The sequence below is a fragment of the Balaenoptera musculus genome, chromosome 3 (genome assembly GCF_009873245.2).
Source record: "Balaenoptera musculus isolate JJ_BM4_2016_0621 chromosome 3, mBalMus1.pri.v3, whole genome shotgun sequence".
NCBI classification, from domain to species: domain Eukaryota; kingdom Metazoa; phylum Chordata; class Mammalia; order Artiodactyla; family Balaenopteridae; genus Balaenoptera; species Balaenoptera musculus.
In genome coordinates this window covers 160,091,397-160,113,356 of record NC_045787.1, presented here as the reverse complement: position 1 = coordinate 160,113,356, position 21,960 = coordinate 160,091,397, and the positions used below count along the sequence as shown (strand labels likewise).

Genomic DNA, 21,960 nt, shown 5'->3' with positions numbered 1-21,960 from the left:
GAGCCACAACTACTGAGCCTGCGCGTCTGGAGCCTGTGCTCCGCAACAAGAGAGGCCGCGACAGTGAGAGGCCCACGCACCGCGATGAAGAGTGGCCCCCGCTTGCTGCAACTAGAGAAAGCCCTCGCACAGAAACGAAGACCCAACACAGCCAAAAATAAATAAATTTTAAAAGAAAGAAATAAAAGAAAGAAATTAGGAAAATCCACTTAGCATTCATTGCCAGGAAGGACTAGACTGGGGGCAGACTAGAGGCAGGAAGATCAGTTAGAAAGGGATTTCAGTTCCTCCAGGACAGTGCTTGCCAGATTGGAAGAAGAAGTGATCTGAAGGAAAGTAATCTTTAGACTTGGCTTACTGGATGGCAGGAACTTAAAGAAGAAAGTGTCAAAGGTGACTGCAGTTTCACTACCTGAATTGCTTTGAGATCTGCCTTAAGATCTGATCTTGGGGAAGGGGATTAGGGAATCAAAAAGAAATGAAAGCCTTTAAGACACGAAGGCAGTATGCAAACAATTTTTTTGTTACCAAGTACAATTAAAAACATTTCCTTCATTTTAATTCAACATTTAGCTGACACTGTGAGCTTGTTTAGGTGGTAGAGGCAGGGAATGTCGATGAATAAAGTATAATGCCCTCCTCTAAGTGCCCTACCACTGCTAGATTGAAGTTCCTCCTCTCCCTCCTCCCCACCCCCTTGGGCTGTAATCTAATCTCAGTATACTGTTTTAGTCATCCTGGTGCCTCAGCACCTATTATAAGTATTTAACGTTTGTTAAACTGACATGTCTCAGCTCTTGGGGAGTTCCCAATCCCATGAAGGGTGAGTGGAACAAAAGGTGAGGTTAGGACCAGATTGTGAGGAATATATCCTGCCAATAGACCATGGATGGATATTGGATAAATGTTTTAGACTAAGCTCACTGCAGGGTGGAATCTGGATTAGAGAACGATCAGGGAGAGCAGTGGAGAGATGTGATGATACAACGGGCAAAAGAAATAGAAGAGCAAGGGACTTCCCTGGTGGTGCAGTGCTTAAGAGTCTGCCTGCCAAGGCAGGGGACACGGGTTTGATCCCTGGTCCGGGAAGATCTCACATGCCACAGACCAACAACTAAGCCCGTGTGCCACAACTACTGAGCCCACGTGCCACAACTACTGAGCCCGCATGCCACAACTACTGAAGCCCGCGTGCCTAGAGCCCGTGCTCCACAACAAGAGAAGCCACCGCAATGAGAAGCCCATGCACCTCAAGAAAGAGTAGCCCCTGCTCGCTCCAACTAGAGAAAGCCCGCGCAGCAACAAAGACCCAATACAGCCGAAAATAAAATTAATTTTTAAAAAAAATAGAAAAGCAAGGTTTAAGGGGTATTTAGAACATCCTTAAAAACCAGGCTGTGAGGGATGAAAGAAAAGTATGATGGCTTAGGTCTCACTCAGAAAAGTAATTCAAGACAAGCTAGTGTGAGTACAAGACGACAAGTTCAGTTGTGGACATGATGAGTTTGAAGCATCTTTGACAGATCCAAAGGTAGATGCCCAGGAAGTAGTTGGGACATGGAGGGATGGCTGGGCTATGGGTTCTCTGAGAATCACCAGCATGGAGACAGTAGGAGCCAAGAAGTGAATACGATCACCCCGGAAGCAAGAACAGACATAGAAAGAACCATGAGGAACACCAAGCAAACCCCCCCCCCCAAAAGACTGCAATGGAATCTGAGAAGCAGCACCCAGAGAAGGGGAGGTATAGGTAATAAAAGAAACAGGCAAATAAAATGGGAAGGGTACCAGGCTTCCCTGGTGGCGCAGTGGTTGAGAGTCTGCCTGCCAAGGCAGGGGACACGGGTTCGAGCCCTGGTCTGGGAAGATCCCACATGCCGCGGAGCAACTGGGCCCGTGAGCCACAGCTACTGAGCCTGCGCGTCTGGAGCCTGTGCTCCGCAACAGGAGAGGCCACGACAGTGATAGGCCCGCGCACCGCGATGAAGAGTGGCCCCCACTTGCCGCAACTAGGGAAAGCCCTCGCACAGAAACGAAGACCCAACACAGCCAAAAATAAATATAATTAATTAATTAATTAAAAAAAAAAAAGGGAAGTGTACCAAGAAAAGGAGAACTGCCAGCGAAGGTGGTCAAGAGTATCAAATGCCACAGAGGCTGAAGCCAACCAAGTGGTCTATGGCCCTGGTCGAAGCTTTTCCTAACCAGAGCCAAATAAGCAGAAGAACGTGCTGCAGTTGGAGGGAGGAGAGGCGGGGCCATCTTTTTTAAGATCCTTGGGCAAGTCTCCAGAACTGACCCCAGAGTGACACACAGCGGTGACGCCACGCTGGTGGTGTGTGGCCCGTCTCTACAGTGCAGGAAACCATCATGATCAAGACCTCAGCCTCTGAAGCTGGTCACTTTGAGTTCAAAAACCAACTTACCTGGTTAATAGCCTGGGAAAGTCACTTAACCTATTTGGCCTCGGTTTTCTCACCATAAAACGGGGGGAGGGGGGGGGCGGGGCGGGGAGGACAATAATACCTACCTCAGTGGGTCGGGGTGGGGATAAAGTATTTCATGTATTTTTTATAAGTGCTAACAACACTGGCAGGCACAGAACCAGGGGAGTCCTGTGGGCCTCAGTACACAGCTTGGTGGCTGGGGCCTGGCTATCTCTAGGTAGGTCCCCTGGCCAGCGCCGAGGTCCCGCAGCACGTCTCGAGGGGACCTCGCTTCGACTATGACGGCGTCCCTATTCTCCTTTTCTCTTTGGTTCCCCCTGGCCGGACGCGGAGACCTCTACACGGTACCAACACAGCCACGCCGCCTTCCCGCGCTCGTCCCGATACCAACTGAGGCTGCGCGGCCCTTGAAGGGCGGGAGCCACAGACCCCCCACGCGCGTGCGCCCTCTGCTGGCGCCCAACGGTCTTCCCGGCGCGCCGTGCGTACGCGCCCCAGACCCCGCCCCCGGGTTGAGGGCGCGCGGAGCCGTTGGCCAAGCTCCCCGCACTCCCCCTCTCATCGGGGGGCGGGGCCGCCCCAGAGTGGAGGGCAGAAGGAGGGGACACGGGCTGCCACGCCTCTACCCTGTCCCCATTTGAAGCCCCTCGACTCCTCACCGCTGGCCAATCGCAGTCCTCCCTGTCCTGAGCGCCGGCCAATGAGCGGCACGCTCGGGCTGCTTCCGGCTCCGTGCCCAGCTCGCCCCTTCCCCACATCTTCCCGAGACAGGCGGGGCGCGGGGGCGGGCGGCGGCCGCGGTGACGCGCGTCGGGCCGGGAGCCAATGGGGGGGTGGGATCGGCGCTGATGGACGGGCCCAGGGGCCAGTGGCGAGGCGCTGGCAGCACTTCCCGTCGGGGAGAGAGTGTAATATGGCGAAGACCTACGATTACCTGTTCAAGCTGCTGCTGATCGGGGACTCGGGGGTGGGGAAGACCTGTGTCCTGTTCCGCTTCTCCGAGGACGCCTTCAACTCCACTTTCATCTCCACCATAGGTAGCAGGGCCGGGGAGCGGCCGGGGGTGCGGGAGGCCCGGGCCGGGCGCGCCCCTGAGGGGCTGGGGCTGAGGGAGCGGCCGGGCCGGATGGGGAAAAGAGCAGAGGGTCGAGGGAGCCGGAGGGGAAAAGAGCTGTCGCCTGCACCGCCGTTTGGCGGTTCCCGGGCCATGGGCGGGGTGGGCACCAGGTGCCCATTTCGCAGATGGGGAGACTGAGGCACCAACCCTCAGCCTACTCAGGGAGTGTATGGCTTGGACGAGGTCTTGGCGCCCGTCATTTTGTTCTGTCCTCGCAGCATACCTTGAAGCAGTTCTTTGGGGTCCTCGTCTTACAGAAGTGGAAACTGAGGCGCGGAGAGTTGTCCATGGGGAAAGGACAGTGACAAGTGACATCTGATCTTATTGAGCATTTACTGTGTGCCAGGCGCTTTATGTGCATTACCACACTTTCCAGTCCTCTGTGTCAGGTGCTGTTATGAGTTCGTTTCACAGTGGAGGAATTTGAGGCTCAGGGAGGATACTGGACTTGCCCAAGGTCACTCGGTCTACAGGTGGCAAGGATGGTATTTGTACCTGGGTGTGTCTGACCCAAAACTCAAGGCTCAACCATCCCAGAGAGATGCGAGCACAGCTGATCCACTTCGAAGCCAGGACTCCAACCCAGACCTCTCCTGCTCTTTCCTCTGGAATATTCAGGGGTTGAGCCCCTCTCCCTGACCCTGTTGCCCCCATGAAGGAATTTCTTCTGGAAGGAATGGTGAGAGGGAGTCCAGACACTTCTCCTGCGCGCGGACTTCCATCTCACTCGAGGGTGGCAGAAATGGGGAGTGGCAGCTGCCTGCCCTGGGACCTGTCATCCGGAGGAGATGCCAGATAAAAGCTTCAGTGAGAAACCAAAATCAGCGGCTGCCACAGACAGCCCTGACTTCCCTATCGCTAGACCCAGGACACCGGTTGTCACTTTGCAGAACAGCCTTTCCTGCAGGGCCAGCCCACATTGTGGTTGAGCAGAATTGGCTTGTTGCTACCCAGTTCTGACATCCACAAAAGTGGAGCTGACTTCTTCCCACACCACAAAAACAGCCATTGCCCACATGAAAAGTTCGACCTGGAAGTAACACGCAGCAAGCAGAGTGGCCTGTAAGCTACGCAGTCTTGCTCTGGAGTGGGGAAGCAGGAGAATGGTCCCCAAGCCCAAGAGCTGGAAAAAACCTAGGGAATGGGCTTTGCTTTACCCCTGTGTACCTTATCTTCCTAAACCCCACAATGAGCTGCTGATGCCATCCTTGCCATCCTCCAGGAGCTGCACTTTGCAAGACACTTAGCTGCCAGATGTAAAGAGAATTGGACTGGAAATCATCATGCCTGGGTTCCAGCTGCTGTTTGCCCTTGAACAAGCACTTCGCTTCTCTGAGCCCTGTTTCTTCAGCTTAGGAGTGGTGTTCTTTGCTTTGGCCATCGCCTGGATGGTGGAGGATCAGAACTGTACAATGAATAGGGGGTTGTCACCACTGCCAGAGACCATGGAGAGGAAGCAGAATGTCTCTTGTAGTGACCGCATCCTTCCCCTAGGCCCATGTCTTTCTGATTCCTGCCCTTCCCTAACTCCAAGGTCAAACTTTGGGATAGCCCGTGCGTCCCCACCAATCAGGAAGTGATATTAACTCCTGGTAGACTGTGGCTCGCTCTCAACCCAGACCTCAGTTTCCCAGAGTCAGAACCTTCCTAGTGAGATCAATTCGGGGGTTGAGTGGTTTGTCTGTTTTTTAATTCTTGACCAGAAAACCCAGTCTAGTCCTTTAGGGCTCTGAGGAGGCCAGCCTCCACTTGCAGATGAGGACGTAACTTGGGCAAGGTCGTCTAAGGAGGTGGGCGTGGCACTCGAACCCAGGTTCCCTCCCTCCCACCCCGGGATTCTCATTACATTTGTAGCCTTCCTGCAGGCCTCTGTCTTCCAGGAAAGTTTAATTCTCCCTGACCTTGAAGTTATGGCCTCATGACTCTTAGGCCTCGTAAAGTTTACACTTCCTAATTAAATTTGGTGTGTTAATAAAACCCAGGAGGAAGATAGAACAGAGTGATGCTTTGGGTTCTGTGGACTGAACAGTGCTTCTTGATTTCATATGTCCTGTGCATCTGTGAGAGAAGCGGGGATATGTTTCAGGAAGAGTTAACGCTGGGTGGCTTAGTCCTGAAATACAACCTGATGCATAGAGGTGATTCTGTATTGGCACTGAGTGTATCTCTGTATTTTCTGTATAGGTCAGGGATTAAGTGGCTATTCACCGTCTGCCCAGGTTACATTTTGCCAAAGCCTATTCTCATAAGCTCCGTCAATCGATCATTTGTGGTGTGAACTTGGCCCCGTGGCTCCTGGAATTGGCTCTCCCCAGCCTGGCTCAACCCCCAGCTCCTCCTCAGGGCCCCATTCATTCATTCCTTCAGAGAAGTGGTTGATGTACGTGAAAGTGCTTACTTGGTAAACTGTGCGGCACCACGTAGATCCCGTTGCTCTTTATTTTTTCATCCAGCCATCTTTCCCCGGTGCCTGCTGTGCACCAGGCATCCGCCTCAGTGCAGGGGCTGCAGAGATGACTGGGATGAATCAGAGGGAAGCAGAACTGTAGCAAGGCCTGTAGTCAAAGTGTGTGTGCAGGACGGGATGATCGGCTTCTAGCAAATACATACTCAGCCCCTGCTATGCATTCATGGAGATGCAACCATGAATAAGACGTGTGAGCCCCTGCCCTCCTGGAGCTTATGTTCTAGGAGACAAAACTCAAATACAGGCTTATATTCCCTGTGGTCCCCAGGACAGCTCCTGAGGCGGGCAGGGATGGAATTAGCATCCCCGTGCCGTGTTCTGTGGGGGTCAAGCCAGGCCTCAGTCTCAAGGCTTCACAGGCGGAGATTTAGAACCAACTCCTGGGGGCAAAGGCTGGATTTGGCTGTTACCCCTCCACGCAGGCCATTCCAATTGGCAAGTTTTGCTCCCATTTGCATGGAGCGAATATACAATGTCAGGGATAGTGCGTGAAGAAGATGCAGCAGGTGAAGGGACAAAGGATGGTTAGGAAGGCTCCCCTGAGGAGGTGACTTGAACAGAGAGCTGAGTGAAGGGAGAGGGGAGCCAGATGGCCATGGCATGAAAGAACATTCCAGGAGGGGAAGGAGCAAGCGTAAAAGCCCTGAGGCTGGTACACGCTTGGGCATTGTGGCTGGCGAGGAGGGCAAGAGCCATGGGTGATGAGGTGACAAGGTTAGGAGCACTCAGGCAACTGTTTTCACTTTATTCTGGGGCCCAGGAGGCGGTGGAAAGGTTTTTAACTGTTTAACGGTTTTATTGTTGGGAATTCCCAGGTGGCCTCCTGGTTAGGGTTCCGGGCTTTCACTGCTGTGGCCCGGGTTCAATCCCTGGTCGGGGAACTAAGATCCCACAAGCCACGTGGCGCAGCCAAAAAAAAACATTACAAAAAAAACCCCAAAACAGTTTTATTGACGTATAATTCAACTCACCCATTTAAAGTGTACAAGTCAGTGGCGTCAGGTATATTCACAGAGTTGTGCAACCATCACCATAGTCAGTTCTAGAGCATTTTCATTATGACAAAAAGACACTCCACACCCCTTGGTCAATCTCATTCATCTCCTCATCTCCTCACATCTGCGCCCCCCTCCCACCTCCCCCCGCTTCGCCCCAGCAACCACTAATCTCTCTTCTGTCCCTCTGGATTTGCCATTCTGGATATTTCATATGAATAGAATTACATACTGTGTGACCTTTCACATCTGGCTTCTCTCACTCGGCATTATATTTTCGAGATTCATCCACGTTGTAGCATGTGTCAATGCTTCATCCCTTTTTATGGCTGAGTAATATTCCACTGTAGGGAAAGACCACATTTTGTTTATTCATTCTTCTGCTGGTGAACACACTGGAAGGTTTGGAGCAGAGCTTAGCTTGGTGACATGGTTGAGTGTGTGTTTTGGAAGCTGGGGAGGGGACTGAGGGGACAACGGTGGGAGCCTGTAGAGCAGCCGAGGAGGCTGAGAGGTCACCCTGGTCCTGGGGAAAGAGGACTAAAGCCAGAGGGTGGGAGAGAAGGAGGGCAGGGTCAGGAAGGCTTCTTGGGAGGTGACCTTCCAGCAGGTCTTAAAGGAGGAGAAGTTTGCCAGGCTGACAGGTGGGCAGGGTAGGGACCACCCACAGAGAAGGAACAGCATGTGTAAATGCTAGAGGCCCACCTGCATCGGGTACATCTCGGGGCCCAGCGTCCCGTGTGCTTGGAAGGCCAGGTGCGGGCGGCGGGAAGCGTGGGGCTCTGGCCCGGAAAGGGCTGTGGAGCCCACTTCACGAGGCTGCCTCCCGGGAAAGGGACGAGAACACAGCTTTGGCACCTGAGCTACCTGGGGTTGCCCGCCAGCTCTGGCCCTCACCAGCTTCACTCTGTGCCGCTCCTTTCTGCCCTCTGAGCCTCAGCCTCCCCTTCTGTGAGAGGAGGAAGCTGGCCGGGTGCCTCCAGATCGGTTTGCGGGATTCCGAGATTCGCGCGTGCCCGGCAGGTGCTCCAGAAACCATGGCAGCTGTTACCTGCACAGGTTGTCACCATCCGTCCTAGACACAGCTTGGGAGTTGGACTGACAGTGATGTGCCTTTTTTTTTTCTTTTCTTTTCTTTCAGGAATTGACTTTAAAATTAGGACCATAGAGCTCGATGGCAAGAGAATTAAACTACAGATATGGTAAGAGTCGTTTCCTTCATCAGCCCCTCACCCAGTGAGTGCTTCGAGCCAGGAGCCCCTGGTGCCCCGTCCCCCTCCCTGTGACCACGGCCGCCATCTCTCTGTGCCCAGCCCGGACACATCAGGCTTTCTTCAGAAGCCCCAGGAACGGTGCCCTGCTGGCTGCTGGGGCTTAGAGTCTGTGTCAACCCTTCTGAGGACATAGCTCCCAGGCCCACTTCCGATGTGGGCACAGTCTGGGCCTGGGCTTCAGAGGCACCTGCTCCCATTGAACTTGGAGAGAGCCCTCCTGGTGGCGGTGAAGGCTGCCAGGATAGCAAGATACCACAGCCCGGTATTTCCTTCTAAGCCTATCAGCTCGCTGAAGAAGGCCTGACATCGCTTCCTCTTTTGTCTCCTGGGGACGCCCAGGCCTCACTTCCTAATACAGAGACCTGAAATCCCAGAACTGAAAATAAGCTGAGGCCAGGCCCAGCAGTGAGACCTGTTTCTGTTCTGCTCACCTGGGGCTGACTTCCCATGCTACATAAAGTCAGGGCATTTGTGAGTCCCCGTCACGGATGGTGACTCTGGTCTGCAGCCCACTGCGCTAGGAAGGCTGGGCTCAGATGGTCAGAGGCTAGGAGAGTCCTACCCTGCAGCCGCATCACCTGCAGGGAGGCACGAACCCTGAGCAAAAGAGAGAGAAGTCACATTTGGGAGAGTGGCTCGGTCCTTCCGGGCCAGGCACGTGCCTGTGGGTGGGAGGGGTGCCGTGAGATGGGCTGTGAAGCCTCCCTCCCTGCAGCGTGTCTCCCCAGCTCAAGTCTCAGAGCCCGAACACAGCCCCGCCTGCGCAGCAGGTCCCCTTGACTTCGGTGGTATCCGCCTCTGAACCTGGCTTCAGAATCGAAATCTGGGTGTGGCCGAACCGACCCTACTGAGCTGCGGCGGTGGCAGCCAGTTTCTGGCCGCCTCGTAAGTTACAGGGCCGCAGAAGTTCCTCTGTTTACACCACGTTGGCTCCCCAGCAGTCTCGGTGCCCAAGTCCAAAGTGACACTGTACCAGCAAGCAGAAGTTTTGATTTCTTTTCCTCCTGTCCTCCTGCTTCTGCTCTTAGCAGTCGCAGGGGGGTTAATGACTCTCTTAGAATTCTTCTAGAACAGTCATAAAGTAACTGATCATAACCACTAACATCACCTGCTGTTGGCGGCAGAAAGTCACCTTAGCCCCAAATGAGGTGTGTCTGTACAGTCCAGACGTGCAGAGCCCTGCACAGGGGGAGGTGCAGGGCCAGAGGAGGAGCCCTGGGCCCAGAGACAGAAGACGTGGTCTTGCCCTGGCTCTGCCACTGACCACTTGTCACCTTTAAACCAAACACTGAATACCCTCCATGCCAGGAGCTGGGCTAGGCACGGGTGTGTCTTACCCAGGTACCTCCACCGTACCCACGAGGACGGACTTTCCTCCTGACCTCCACCAGGATGGCGAGCGTGGAGGTGCTTCCTAAGCCCCGCTGAGCTCGACCAGCTCAGCCCACCAGCAAGGGCTGTGTTCCCGTGCCACGTGACCAGCCTCTTCCACATACAAGGCCCCAGATTTTCACAAATAATAAGCGTGGAGGTGCTTCCTAAGCCCCGCTGAGCTCGACCAGCTCAGCCCACCAGCAAGGGCTGTGTTCCCGTGCCACATGACCAGCCTCTTCCACATACAAGGCCCAAGATTTTCACAAATAATAACATCCAACCTTGGCTCTTCTGTGGCCCAGAAACTGGGGAAAATCCCCAGGACGACAAGATGTAGCAGAGGAGTCATTCTGCCACATCCCTAGCCAGGAGACATCAGACACCTGCCCAAGCCACAGTTTCCTTCTCTGTTGTAATGGGGGGCTGCCCCACAGCAGGACGATGAATCAGGAGATGACCCATGAGAAAGCTGGGCGTCCATACTGGGTAAATGCCCCTCATTCTCACTGTGACGATTGTTCTCTTTCTGTGTCGCTAATATCCCTTTTTCTCCTCATCGTTAGGGACACAGCTGGTCAGGAACGGTTTCGGACGATCACGACGGCCTACTACAGAGGCGCCATGGTATGGATTGGTTTGGCGCAGGGGGGTTGTCTTTGGGTTTTTTTAAGTCAAAATGAACATCAGTGCGTTGGATACCAAAATCTGGATGTTTCTGAGGAGCCCGTGCTCTGGCTTCTCAGGGGTCCTTGGTCCCAGGTTAGTTTTAGGAAAAGGCTGTGTGCCCCACCTCTGCCCCCTCATCCTCCATACCTCCCCTTCTGGCTCCAGAGACAATACAGGGTTCAAGGAAACCTAATTCTCCAGGAATGAAGAAAGACACAGGAAGCCGGTTCTTCCAGGTGAGGTCAGAGAAATCAGAGCCAGCATGCCCCGACACTTAGGAGTGCTCATGTGGCCCATGTCAGACTCTCTGGAACTTGCTACTGAAAACTTGAAGATCATCCAGGAGCTGACTTGCTCAGGGCTGTTGGCCGTTAACATCTGTTGCCTGCGCCTGAGGCGGGGTCATGTGATAGGAAGACTCTTTCATCATCCCTCAAATGTGTTTCTTTTTTTTTTATAAGTTTATTTATTTTATTTATTTATTTTTGGCTATGTTGGGTCTTTGTTGCTGCGCGTGGGCTTTCTCTCGTTGTGGCGAGCAGGGGCTACTCTTCGTTGTGCGCGGGCTTCTCATTGTGGTGGCTTCTCTTGCGGAGCACGGGCTCTAAGTGCGCAGGCTTCAGTAGTTGTGGCTCATGGACTCAGTAGTTGTGACTCGCAGGCTCAGTAGTTGTGGCTCTTGGGCTCTAGAGCGCAGGCTCAGTAGTTGTGGCGCACAGGCTTAGTTGCTCCACAGCATGTGGGATCTCCCCAGACCAGAGCTCGAACCCGTGTCCCCTGCATTGGCAGGCGGATTCTCAACCACTGCGCCACCAGGGAAGCCCATCCCTCAAATATTTTTACCGAGCACCTTCTCCAGGCCAGGCCGAACTAGATGCAGAGGGCAACCTGGATTGGGCCAGGGTCCTATCCTCGAGAGCCCTGAGCTGGTCATGCACCTGCGAGGGGTATACAAAGCGGGGTGCTTGGGGGCCGTGGGGAGTGGGAGGCAGATCCCCAGGACCTCGTTCAGCCCCCTGGGTCACCCTCTGAGCTCGGTCTCCTTACTTGGAAAGTGGAACAGAGGAGTATGCTCCAGGCAGCTGTGAGGATAGATGGCCAGCTCCCCATTTCCAGCTCCCACTGCACCCCATCCTTTCCATCATGCACCCCATCAATCAGCTATAGACCCGTTTCCTCCACTAGGCCGTAAGCTCCAGGAGGGCTGGGCCACCTCTTGGTCCCTGCCACATGCACGGTGCCTGGGACCATGCTGAGTATGCGGTAGAGCTCAGGAAATGCTGGTGGACGGCAGAAATGAATAGAGGCATTAAGTATTTAGAGCATCCCACACAGCGTCTGAACATAACAGAAACTCAATCATGTGGGTTGCAACCTTAGTGCTCCTCATTAAAATTAATTTACTAATTTTCCCCTCACCTTGCTTTGCTCTGGTGGGGCAGGGGGCCTTGGGGCACTGGGGTCCTGGGGGAGCTTCTGCTGTATGGCCTCAGGTAGGCCCCATCCCTCTCTGGGTTGAAATAGCACCCCCTGCCCCATTCACCAAGCCTTTCCCTCCAGCAGGCAGTGGCCCCAGGTCTTGGCCATAAACCCCTGAGTGTGGGTGCCATATTATCCCCATTTTACAGGTGAGCCTGAGGCTCGGCACCATTCCAGGCCCTGCTTAAATTCACACATAGGGTAAATGTCTGGGCCGGTAGTGGCTGGCCCTTTCCAGCCCCCACATCTCAGCCAGCCCCTGACGAGGCTGGACTGAGCCATCTGTAAGACCTTGTCCAGCCCCAAGATGATTGTATCCTCCTAGACCTGCGCTAACCTGTACAGAAGCCGCTGGCTGTGTGTGGCTATTTGAAACCAAATCAGTAAAAGTAGGAAATCCAGCCCCTCGGTCGCACTGGCTGCATTTCAGGTGCCCCGGAGCCACGTGCAGCCAGTGGAGACCGTATAGGACAGCACAGAGAACGTTGGCAATGTTGCAGCCCCGTCATCACCTTTGTCCTTGTGGCAGTGGACCCTTGGGTCCCAGATTTGGGGAGCATCGGATGTCTGGTGTCCTGTTGTGAGCTTGCAAACAGATATGGGGAGCTGTGCCCAGACTGGGGCCAGGAAAATGGTCACTTGGAGCCCCGAAGGGAGCTTCATGGAGAACGTGGAATAGGGTGACACTATGTTTTCCAGGGACTTCTGCTCTTTCCTGATAGAGAGCTCTATTCACTGCCCCCGATACCGCATAGGTAAAAATCTGGGACCTTGGAATCTTGCATACATGGTGCCAGCCTAGTGGCGGTAGTGGCAGAATCCTGGGTCATCAAAAGGGCCAATCCCTGGATCAAGGGGCAAAAAGCCCTCAGAGCCCTGTGGCGTTTCTTGCGCCTGACAGTGGGAGGCCAGCTGCTGCGCAGAGGCCCCAGTGATGCTCGGCTCACAGAGTCCATCCACCATTGTCTGTACTCACTCTGGCCTTGGCTGGAGCACGTCACACATCACAGCCGCTAAAAGCTCCTCCAAGTCCTCCCGTCAGCAGTCTCTATTCAGTCTCCCCAAGAGACCACTGAATGAGGGTTCCCAGTTGGCATTTTTGAGGGGTTGTGGCTGCAGCAGGCTCTAAGGCCGCTGTGCGTATCCCCAAGGTCACAGCGGGGATTTGGAATTGCAGCGGCTCGCTTGCCCTGTCTGTGTGGTTTTTTCACACACCCTCGCCCCTGCGGTTATCTGCCCAGCACACAGGGCCCAGAGTTCTTACTCTGCAAATTCAGGCAGCCTCAGAGACGTCTTGGCCAGCACCAGAGCTTGTGGATGGAGGGCTAGGCCCTTGGAGCGGGTAGAGTGAGGGAACGGAGTGAGCCGGGCCTGGGCAGGACAGCTGGGGCCTTGGCACCCCGGGGCTGAGCCGCACGGGGGCTGGCGATAGTATTGCTGCAGGCTGGCTCACCACGCGTGCCCTGCGAGGATGTCCAGGGCAACACGGGGACTGTCGCAGGGTGGCCCCGAGCGTTGCTTGATCCTGATGAGGACCCAGGGAGATTCCTAACGGGAGCCAGTGTCATCAGCTCCTTTAGAGCTGGGCTAGAATCTTAAAGGTCACCTCTTTCTGCACCTCAGTTTCCCCTTTTATCGAGTGGGGATATTTGCCTTTCTTCTCAGCAGTGGCGAGACTGTGGGCTCAAGCAGAGACAGGTTCATTTTGCAGCTATTTCAGAACCCACGGACCGTCTCCCAGCTGCTCACGCGTTGGTTATGGAATCACAGAGGCCTCAGCATTGCCTGCCCCAGCGCTTGAAGCCAGCCCCGACTCCGGTGGGGTTGTTGGAAGGCACGTGGGCATTAGGGTGTGTCCCCCCGGGCTTAGACCCCAGTTGCGTCCTTTACTCTCTCTCGTGTGACTGGGGACAGGGACCTAGCCCCCCACCCCCCAGGCTCAGGTTCCCCGTTCTCACAGTGCAGACACTGGGACCACCCGACCCAAGCCTGTGAGGCTCAGGGAGACCCAGTCGCAGTACCTGGCTCACGGTAGGCACCAGATGAGGGGTGAAGCTGGGGCGACCAGTGGAGGCGGCCCTGGCTGAGCCCAGGAGATGACTCAGGGCAGGGTGGGGGCGAGTGAGGGTGTGGAAGAGGCTGAGCATAGCCAGGGGTTGGCAAGGGGGGGAGCCCGGTGGGCATCAGGGCCATGGAATGCAGCCTGTAGACAGGGGGCTGCAGGATGCGAGGCTGAGAGGTTGGCCGCCGGGACCTCGCTGGCTGCCGAGGCACACGGGCTGTACTCATCCTGCCAGTAGTGGGGAAACAGCAGGGCTCCTCTGTAAGCACAGGTGTGGTAGGGTCTGGTCTACGGGGTGAAGGGTCACGTCAGTGGCCAAGGAGTAGGGGACTGGAGCCTGGGACACCAGAGAGAGGCTAGTGGTGGAGCCCAGCAGAAGGAAGGGTCCCGGGGATGGTGTCCTGTCGGGGTCCCTGCTGCCCACCCTGCTGGGGCCTCCCCCCTCAGAGTGCTCGCGGCTTGTCCAGAGCGCGTGTCTCTGTCTCCCCCTGCTTATTAGGGCATCATGCTGGTCTACGACATCACCAACGAGAAGTCCTTCGACAACATCCGGAACTGGATTCGGAACATTGAGGAGGTAAGGCTTGGGGACCCCTCCCATGCACAGGAACCTCCCACGCATCCTCCCCTCAGCCCTCACCCCGGAGCTTCCTGGTTTACACATGAGGTCACTGAGCCCAGAGGCACCTAGAAGTAACTCACTGGGAACAGAGTCAGGGAGACGGGAACCCACGCAGTCAACCCTGGAGAACACGCTGGCCCAGCCTCATCACAGAGCAACCCCGAGAGCCCATTTCCCCAGCCGGGCTTTCGGGTTTGGGCGACATCGAGGTCAAGGAAGAAGGATATCCAGTCACTGTGAGCATTTGGTGCTTTCTAGAGAAGGAAGGTTTTAGAGTCGGCATGACCTTTGTATTTGGTGGGTGTGGTGAGGGCATGTGTCAGGTTGCACTTTGAACTGCAACGGAGCAGGGTTTGAGCTGGTATGAGCTCTGTGCGCGTGCTCAGGCCAGCAGCAGCAGCTGCCTGTTGAAGGAGACCTTGAACCCCGAGGGAAGAGAAGGCGGCCAGCGCCGCCTCCCTGTCCCAAAGCCAGTGTCGTCACCTCCCCGCTCTCCACAGAGCTCACCCTCACCCCCAGAGCCTCCCTGGACAAGGTGCTTGTGGCTTGTGATGACTCACCAGGTGGGGTTCGGGTCTGAGAACTTTGCCCACCCATGAAGACACGGCAGAAGGTCACATCACAGCTGGCACCTGTGAGCGGTTGCACTGGGCCACCTCCCGATGACCCCGGATTTCCTGGCAGGAGGCTGCGCCTGGCCTGAGGAGGGGCTCCTCACACTGGTCTCTGGGGAACTTCTGTGTTCCGGCCAGTAGGCGAGAGAGCCTTCCAGTTATTAGGAAGTTAGGGAGCACAGGAGCGCATTTCCCTGAGACCAGATCTGAGCTGCAGCGAGAAGGGCCTTTCTGATGGTCCAGTCCTTCAGGAAGCGAGGCCCACTGGGTTGGAATGTGGGGGCGGGTTGGAGGAAGGGACCGTTTTCAGGCATGAAGGCAGAGTTAAGGGAACGCCAGGGGATGGCAAAGCACAAAGGGCTGGTGGCGGCCGAGGTCTGCGCCCATCCCCGGCACAGCCTGTTTCTGGAGCCCAGAACAGGGGCGCTGGAGCAGGGCAGAAGGTCCCAGGACAGCAGCTGGGGTCTCCAGCAGAGGAGCCGGGGAAGGAGGGAGGCGAGCAGGGGTCAATACCCCAGCCCCACTTGCCTCCCATAGGCCAGACCTGGCCAGGAGTCCGAGGACAGTCATGGTAGCCTAGTTGGTGTGGCCCATAGAGAAGCTGTCCTTGGCAGCCAGAAGGCGTGCGCTTGGTCAGGGTAGCAGCCAGAACCCTGAACTCCGTCCTGGCGCTGGCTCAGTGACATAGGACGGGCCTCTCAGCCTCTCTGAGCTTCAGCTTGTCATCTGTGCAGGGTGTGCCTAGCAGCCCTGGCCCCATCACTCTGGTCTTGGGGGATGGGCTACCAGTTGGTTGGTAGTCCAGTGTGACCTTACCTCTCACCTCCCCCATCTGCCCCTCCCCTCCAGCACGCCTCTGCAGACGTCGAAAAGATGATACTTGGGAACAAGTGCGACGTGAACGACAAGAGACAAGTTTCCAAGGAACGGGGAGAAAAGGTGGGCATGGTGGCCGGCTTGGGCCTGGCACTGCCAGACACCTCGGGGCAGAGGGACCTCAGCGTCTGGAGTTCCCTGCATGGAGGCCAGCCCTGCCCTGCCCCAGAGGGCCCCCGATTGCTCACTGATGGCGAGGCTGGGCTTTTGGGGAGACTCCCTTACAATCTTTCTGAGCATAAGATGACCCATCTTCCGGGATGCAGGGCTTGGCTGGGCACGCAGATGAGTCGGTTGTCCCAGTGGGGCACATGCCATGGGAAGGGAAGGTGGAAAGCACACGCCCAGCCGGGCTTCAGGCTAAAGACTGAAAGCAGCGAGGGCTTCTGGGTGTGCTCTGCTTGCTTCCGCACAGCGCCTCGTGGGACCCGTCGAGGCCACAGGGGGCGGAGAACAGAGCCGTGGTTTGAGCCAGGCCCCCTCCACCCTCCTGCCAGGGACGTTCACCACCTGCTCTCCACTGGTGGCTTGAGGGAGCAGGCCCCACTCTGTCTGTCTCGGCCCCCCTCAGGGCGCCGTGCAGAGGTCTGGGTGCCTGGTGGCTGATATGCGCATGTTTTTCTCCTTCCCTCGCAGCTGGCCCTGGACTATGGAATCAAGTTTATGGAGACCAGCGCGAAGGCCAACATCAACGTGGAGAACGTGAGTCCCGGGCCCACGGCGCCGGCCCTTTAGGGCTAAGGGTCGGGCTGCACCCTCCAGGGAGGCTCTGTCACAGGGACTGGCCACAGCTTCGGCTGCCTCTTGGACAGACGGCTGAGAGGCACTTCTTGGGCGGCACCGTGTGCCAGGCCTCTTGCAAGGCCCAGGGGGCCTGGGGGAACCGCCCCCACGTTCTGACATCAGCAGGTGCCTGCCCCAGCTGGGCGCCTAGGACATGATCTCACTGGCTCTCGCGCAGCCCTGGGGAGCAGGCGCAGTTCTGCAGGTGGGGAAACCGAGGCTCAGAGAGTCTCTGCGCCGGCTGGCGTCCAGGCCGGCCTCCGGGTTTGTGCTTTCATTCACACCACCCGCACAGACTGGGTCACAAGCCCATACAGAGTAGGGCACCCTGACCGAGCCTTGGCCCAGGCCTCCTCCTCCTGTCCGCCAGCAACGCCAGCCCTGCAGCTCACCTGCCTTCTCCTCCGTTCCGCCACTCCCGTGATCTTTCCAAAATGGATCTTCCACGCCACTCCCAACCTCAGCCCCTGCGCGAGGCACAGAAGGCCCTCCTTAGCTGGCCCCAACCAGTGTGTGCCGCCCACAGCTCAGGCCTCGCCCACCACTCTCCGTCCCTGGCCGCCTGTGCCTCACCTTCCTCCAGGCCTTTGCCACAGTCCCCGTGCCCCCCCCTTCCCATCAGGGACCAGCCCGTGTGGCCCCTTCCCGAGGGGGCCTCTGCCGTTCCCCAGGCCCTGAGGCCCACCACTTTAGGCATCCCCAGCACCCCGAGACACCCTCCGCGACAACTTTCCACGTCACATGGGTATTTGCTAAGACTCTGCTTCTCGCCGAACCAGGAGCCCCTCGACTGCAAATGCTGAGGCCAACTCATCTCTGTATAAGGCCCGGAGAAGGGTTGGTGCCAGAGTGGGGTTTATAAGTGTCCGGATGGGGGAAGAGAAGAAACGGTCAGGAGCCTGTGACAGAGGCAGCAGCCTGGGGTCAGGCCTTCGCCAACCCTTGGAAGATGAACCTTTCACCCTACCTACCAGGCCTTCTTACTGGGCGAGGACCCAGAATGAAGCTCGTTTGGCCAAGGAGCCACTTGTCTTTCTGCCCTACCCCTGACTGTTAGAAGCGGGGCAGAGTGGGCAGATAGAGCACAGGGGTCAGGGACGGAGAGCTCGATCAGTCAGTTAGCCACTGAGTGCCTTGAGACAAGTCGCTTGGGCACCCCCTCTCCAAGCCTCAGCTTCCTCTCTGACCAGCCAAGGGTGATCCCACCTTCCAGGGTCATTGGTTTAGGGGAAGTGGCGGTCCAGGTGGGTGGGGGTATCCCTGTAGGGGCAGGAGATGGGGCTGAACAGGTGAGACCCATGCCCAGGTCTCTGTCCTAACACTGTTCCCCCCACTGGCCCTGCTGTTGAGCCACGCCCTCTGTGTGGCAGCGTCCAGGAACCAGCAGGCCCCCACCTGCTTCCCACTCCTGGGCTCCTAACTACATGCTTATTCCACAGGCATTTTTCACTCTCGCCAGAGACATCAAAGCAAAAATGGATAAAAAATTGGTGAGTGTGTGTCCTCCCCGGATCCCCACATGCCCCCCTGTTGGAGCTGGCTGGCATCGCTCTCGGTGGCGTGATGCATCCCCGGGCCGATCCTGCTTCTTAGGGCCCAGGTGCACCTAGTAGGGCATCTCTAGGAAGGGGGGTAGCGTTATCAGGTGTGGCGGGGACATCCACCCTGAACATGCCTCTCAACTTCATCTTTCCTCTGTGGCCCGGAGCTGCTCAGTACCAGGCGCTGCTCACTAAGCACACAAGCTAGCTGGGCACACCGGACCCTTTCCGTCCCTCTTGGGAGCCAAGCCTGCACGAAGCTAGAGGGCCTCCTGCAGAAGAGCCCCCCAGGCAGGCCCAGAACCACGGTCCACCCCGTAACAAGGCCCCCAAGCAAGGCTCGTGTCTGACAGCTGCCGGCTTTCCATCCTGATGAGTCCAGCAGGTCGATAGCCTTTTTCTTCCTTCCAGCCCCAAATTCTGCAGATTGTGACAACCTTCAGTGGGTGCCGGGGCCCTGAGGCCTCCAGGAGGTCCCGCCTGAATCCCTCCGCATCCACCCTTTCATTCATTTCTAGCTTTTCTGTTTAGCACATGAGCAGTTTCACAGTCCCCAGCATGCAGCATAACTAGTGCTTTCTTGGTAGGGTCTGAACGCTGAACTATATTTTGCGCATGTTAGTGGCTAAACGCTGTCGTGAGTCTTACTCCAAAGCCTCTGTCCCAGCGACCACTCTTCCCGCCAAGTGATGCTCCCTGTTGTCTGATACGAGGGCATGACGCACTCTATTTGTGACCTGTTCTATGTCTGCGCATATAGGACTGCGTACACAATACAAAACGCCATTCAAGTAGTTCACATCTGACTTAAAATGAGTGTCATTTTCATAATTCTAAGATGCTGTGAATTGAATTGCAAGGCACACGATCAATTTAGTAGCAGCTGTTTAGCCAAAACAGAAAAGAGTCTGTGTAAACCACTGTACTTTGAGAAGAATTTTCTTACAATTGTAATTTTCTTAGAATTCTCTTCTCTTCAATATAACAGTAAAATTTAGATTTTTAACGATCCTACTGACTCACTCATGCCCACCGGGATTTACACTGAGCCTCGTGGCAACACTTTGCCTGTGCTTTTGATACCGGCCTGTTGATTGCCTCCGGAATGTGCCATATCCTTCCAAGGCATAGATTGTGAAGTGCTCATGTTCACCATAATCCTTGCAGTTTCTCTTTTTTTCTTAACTAAGTTGCAAATCACCAACAGTTAAATTCTATTCATTTCCTACCACCTTTGTTTATGTTCAGAGTTGCAACCCCATACCACTTCTATCAGTCTTCTTTTTTTTTTTTTATGTAATTGACATAGGACATTGTGTAAATTTGGCACCGTGTAGGCATTCAGCAGTTACTGTTGCATAAATTCAGGTTTTATCTGAGAGCTGAAAGATGAGAAGGAATTAGTCAAAGAAACAGGGCTGAACCTTTCCAAACAAGGTGATGTGAGAGAAAATAGGATTTCAGTTCCCAGGGTAGGCAGGGACCAGAACAGAGGCTTCAGATGCCGGGCGACAGCACTGATGGATTTTCAACAGGGCTTGAGTTTAGGGCTTATCTCACCTGCAGCAGGGTGGAGGGTGAACTGTGGGGAAAGGTGGGGAGCCAGAGCCTTGGCACAGGGGCAGGGAGACCAGCCGGGTGAGTGAGTGGCCCTGGGACATTGAACCCAGCCCCTCCAAATCCCAAGAGAGAGTGCCTTTCTGCTGCCCTCAGCTGCCCCACTGATAGGTGCTCAGCACAGATGGGTAGATGGATGGGAAGGAGGGAGGGGTGGGTGAATGGAAAGAAGGAAATAGGGAAAGAAGAGAGTGAGATGGGTAAATAAGCGGTTGGAAAGATGTTGAGAGGGTGAATGGAAAGGGGTGGATAGGTACGTGAATGAGTGATTAAAGGAATGAATTGTTGGAAGGAGTGATGGGTAGTAGATAAAAAGCAGATCTATGGGTCTGTGAAAGATGAATCGTTAGTTGGAGGGGACAGCTGGATGGATGGGTGGATGGTTGGTTGGAAGGGGATGGATGGATGATGGATGGGAGGGCATGGGTGGTTGGATGGAAGGGGATGGATGGAGGGTTGGTTGGAAGGTGACAGATGGGTACATAGGCTGGCGGTTGGTTGGTTGGTTAGTTCATTAGTTGACTGGCTGGTTGGTTAAGAGACATAGAGCTCATGTTGCTCAGCCATAACCTCAGAAAACCTCCTGTGATTTTCAGGAAGGCAACAGCCCCCAGGGGAGCAACCAGGGAGTCAAAATCACACCGGACCAGCAGAAGAGGAGCAGCTTTTTCCGATGTGTTCTTCTGTGAGGAATGCCGCCTTACCCTGAGCCTCGCTCAGCCGAGCTGACTGTGCCTGTCCTGAGTGAGCCCCTCACTCAGCCGGGGCCCTCCCCCCTCACCACTCCCCGCCACGCCGCGGCCACCGGGCCCGTGGCCACCAGAACACAATCGAGAAATTGTTTATTTTAGTAACTGATCTTTTTCAACTCTGGAGACGGAAGAAGTTAAGAATCTGCTACCTTTCCTGCGACATCCACTGAATGGGTCCACGCACCGTGTGAAGCTAGAGAGAGAGGTGGAGCCGCGGCACGGCCGTCAGTAGCAGCCCACACGGCAGGCCTCCATCTCTGGGCCTCGACATAGCTAGAGCCCCGCCGGAAAGCCCGTCCATGTCCCCCGCGACAGAAGCGAGGCCCCCAAAGGCCAGTGATAGCTCCGGGGGAGCCAGGCTCTGCACCCTGAGCGAGGCAACTCACATCAGGCCCAGGAAGCGTCTGCCCAACCAATCCAACGCCTGCTTTCACCTCTTCTCTCAGTTTTTGGACAAGTGACAGAAACCGTTATCTACTCCCCGCCCCCCCCGGCTCCCGCCCACCCCCATGTTAACTGTCAAACCAAAGGGAAGCACAAATTAAGGAAATCCTGAGGAAAGAAGCATGGAGTGGCCTTTCCTGTTTACAGCCAGGTTTGGTCCCGTGGTCCAGCCGGGCCTTGGGCATGGCCAGTAGGTCCCTCCACAGTCCCCACCTGAGCACTGAGGGGTCTCCATGCATGCCACGGGTGAGCCCAAAATGCAATCACGCACGGCCCACCCTCGATCGGGGCACCTACTCCTCTTCGTCCTCCCGCTGTCTCCAAGTCGGACGTTCTTTCTAGAGATTTTTATTTTTCCAGATCTGTAGTGTCAGGAGGTGATTCTGTCCTTGATTTCCAACAGCAGACCCAGGTGATCGGGAACACACGCACCCCCCCTCCCCCAACCTCTGGGACATGGCTGAGAGTGCGGGTGGCCTGCGGGGCCCGACTGCAGAGCAGTCTGGGTGGGTTTTTAACTGCCGTTGCTCAGTTCTGTTTTGACAGCTCTGCCTTCCCGTAGAGACTGCAGTCGGGACCAGGTAACCAGGTCGGGGGGTGTCACCAGGGAGCCTTTCTTTTTCTCTTTTTTTGAATTAAAACCAACATACCAGCAATCGTCTGCTCTCCCCTTGGTATCTCTTAACATGCTCTGTTTACATCGATAAATGCACTTAAGGAAAACAAATTAAAGCTCATTTTAAAGTTAACGGATTTTTATGTCCGCATTCTCTGTGTAGGTACACAGATGTGGCCAGATGTTGGGTTCACAGGATGCCCGCTATTTAAAA

General features: G+C 55.6%; 1 protein-coding gene across 1 annotated transcript; it reads left to right on the top strand.

Annotated features, from left to right (window-relative positions):
* The first annotated feature begins 3,288 nt into the window (after positions 1–3,288).
* Positions 3,289–21,884, top strand: RAB8A (RAB8A, member RAS oncogene family). Its single transcript, XM_036848684.1, has 8 exons — positions 3,289–3,484; positions 8,168–8,228; positions 10,238–10,298; positions 14,381–14,458; positions 15,967–16,056; positions 16,630–16,695; positions 18,216–18,266; positions 20,531–21,884. Exons 1-8 carry the CDS (start codon positions 3,361–3,363, stop codon positions 20,621–20,623), a joined length of 624 nt encoding a protein of 207 aa, XP_036704579.1. The 5' UTR covers positions 3,289–3,360; the 3' UTR covers positions 20,624–21,884.
* The last annotated feature ends 76 nt before the right edge of the window (positions 21,885–21,960 follow it).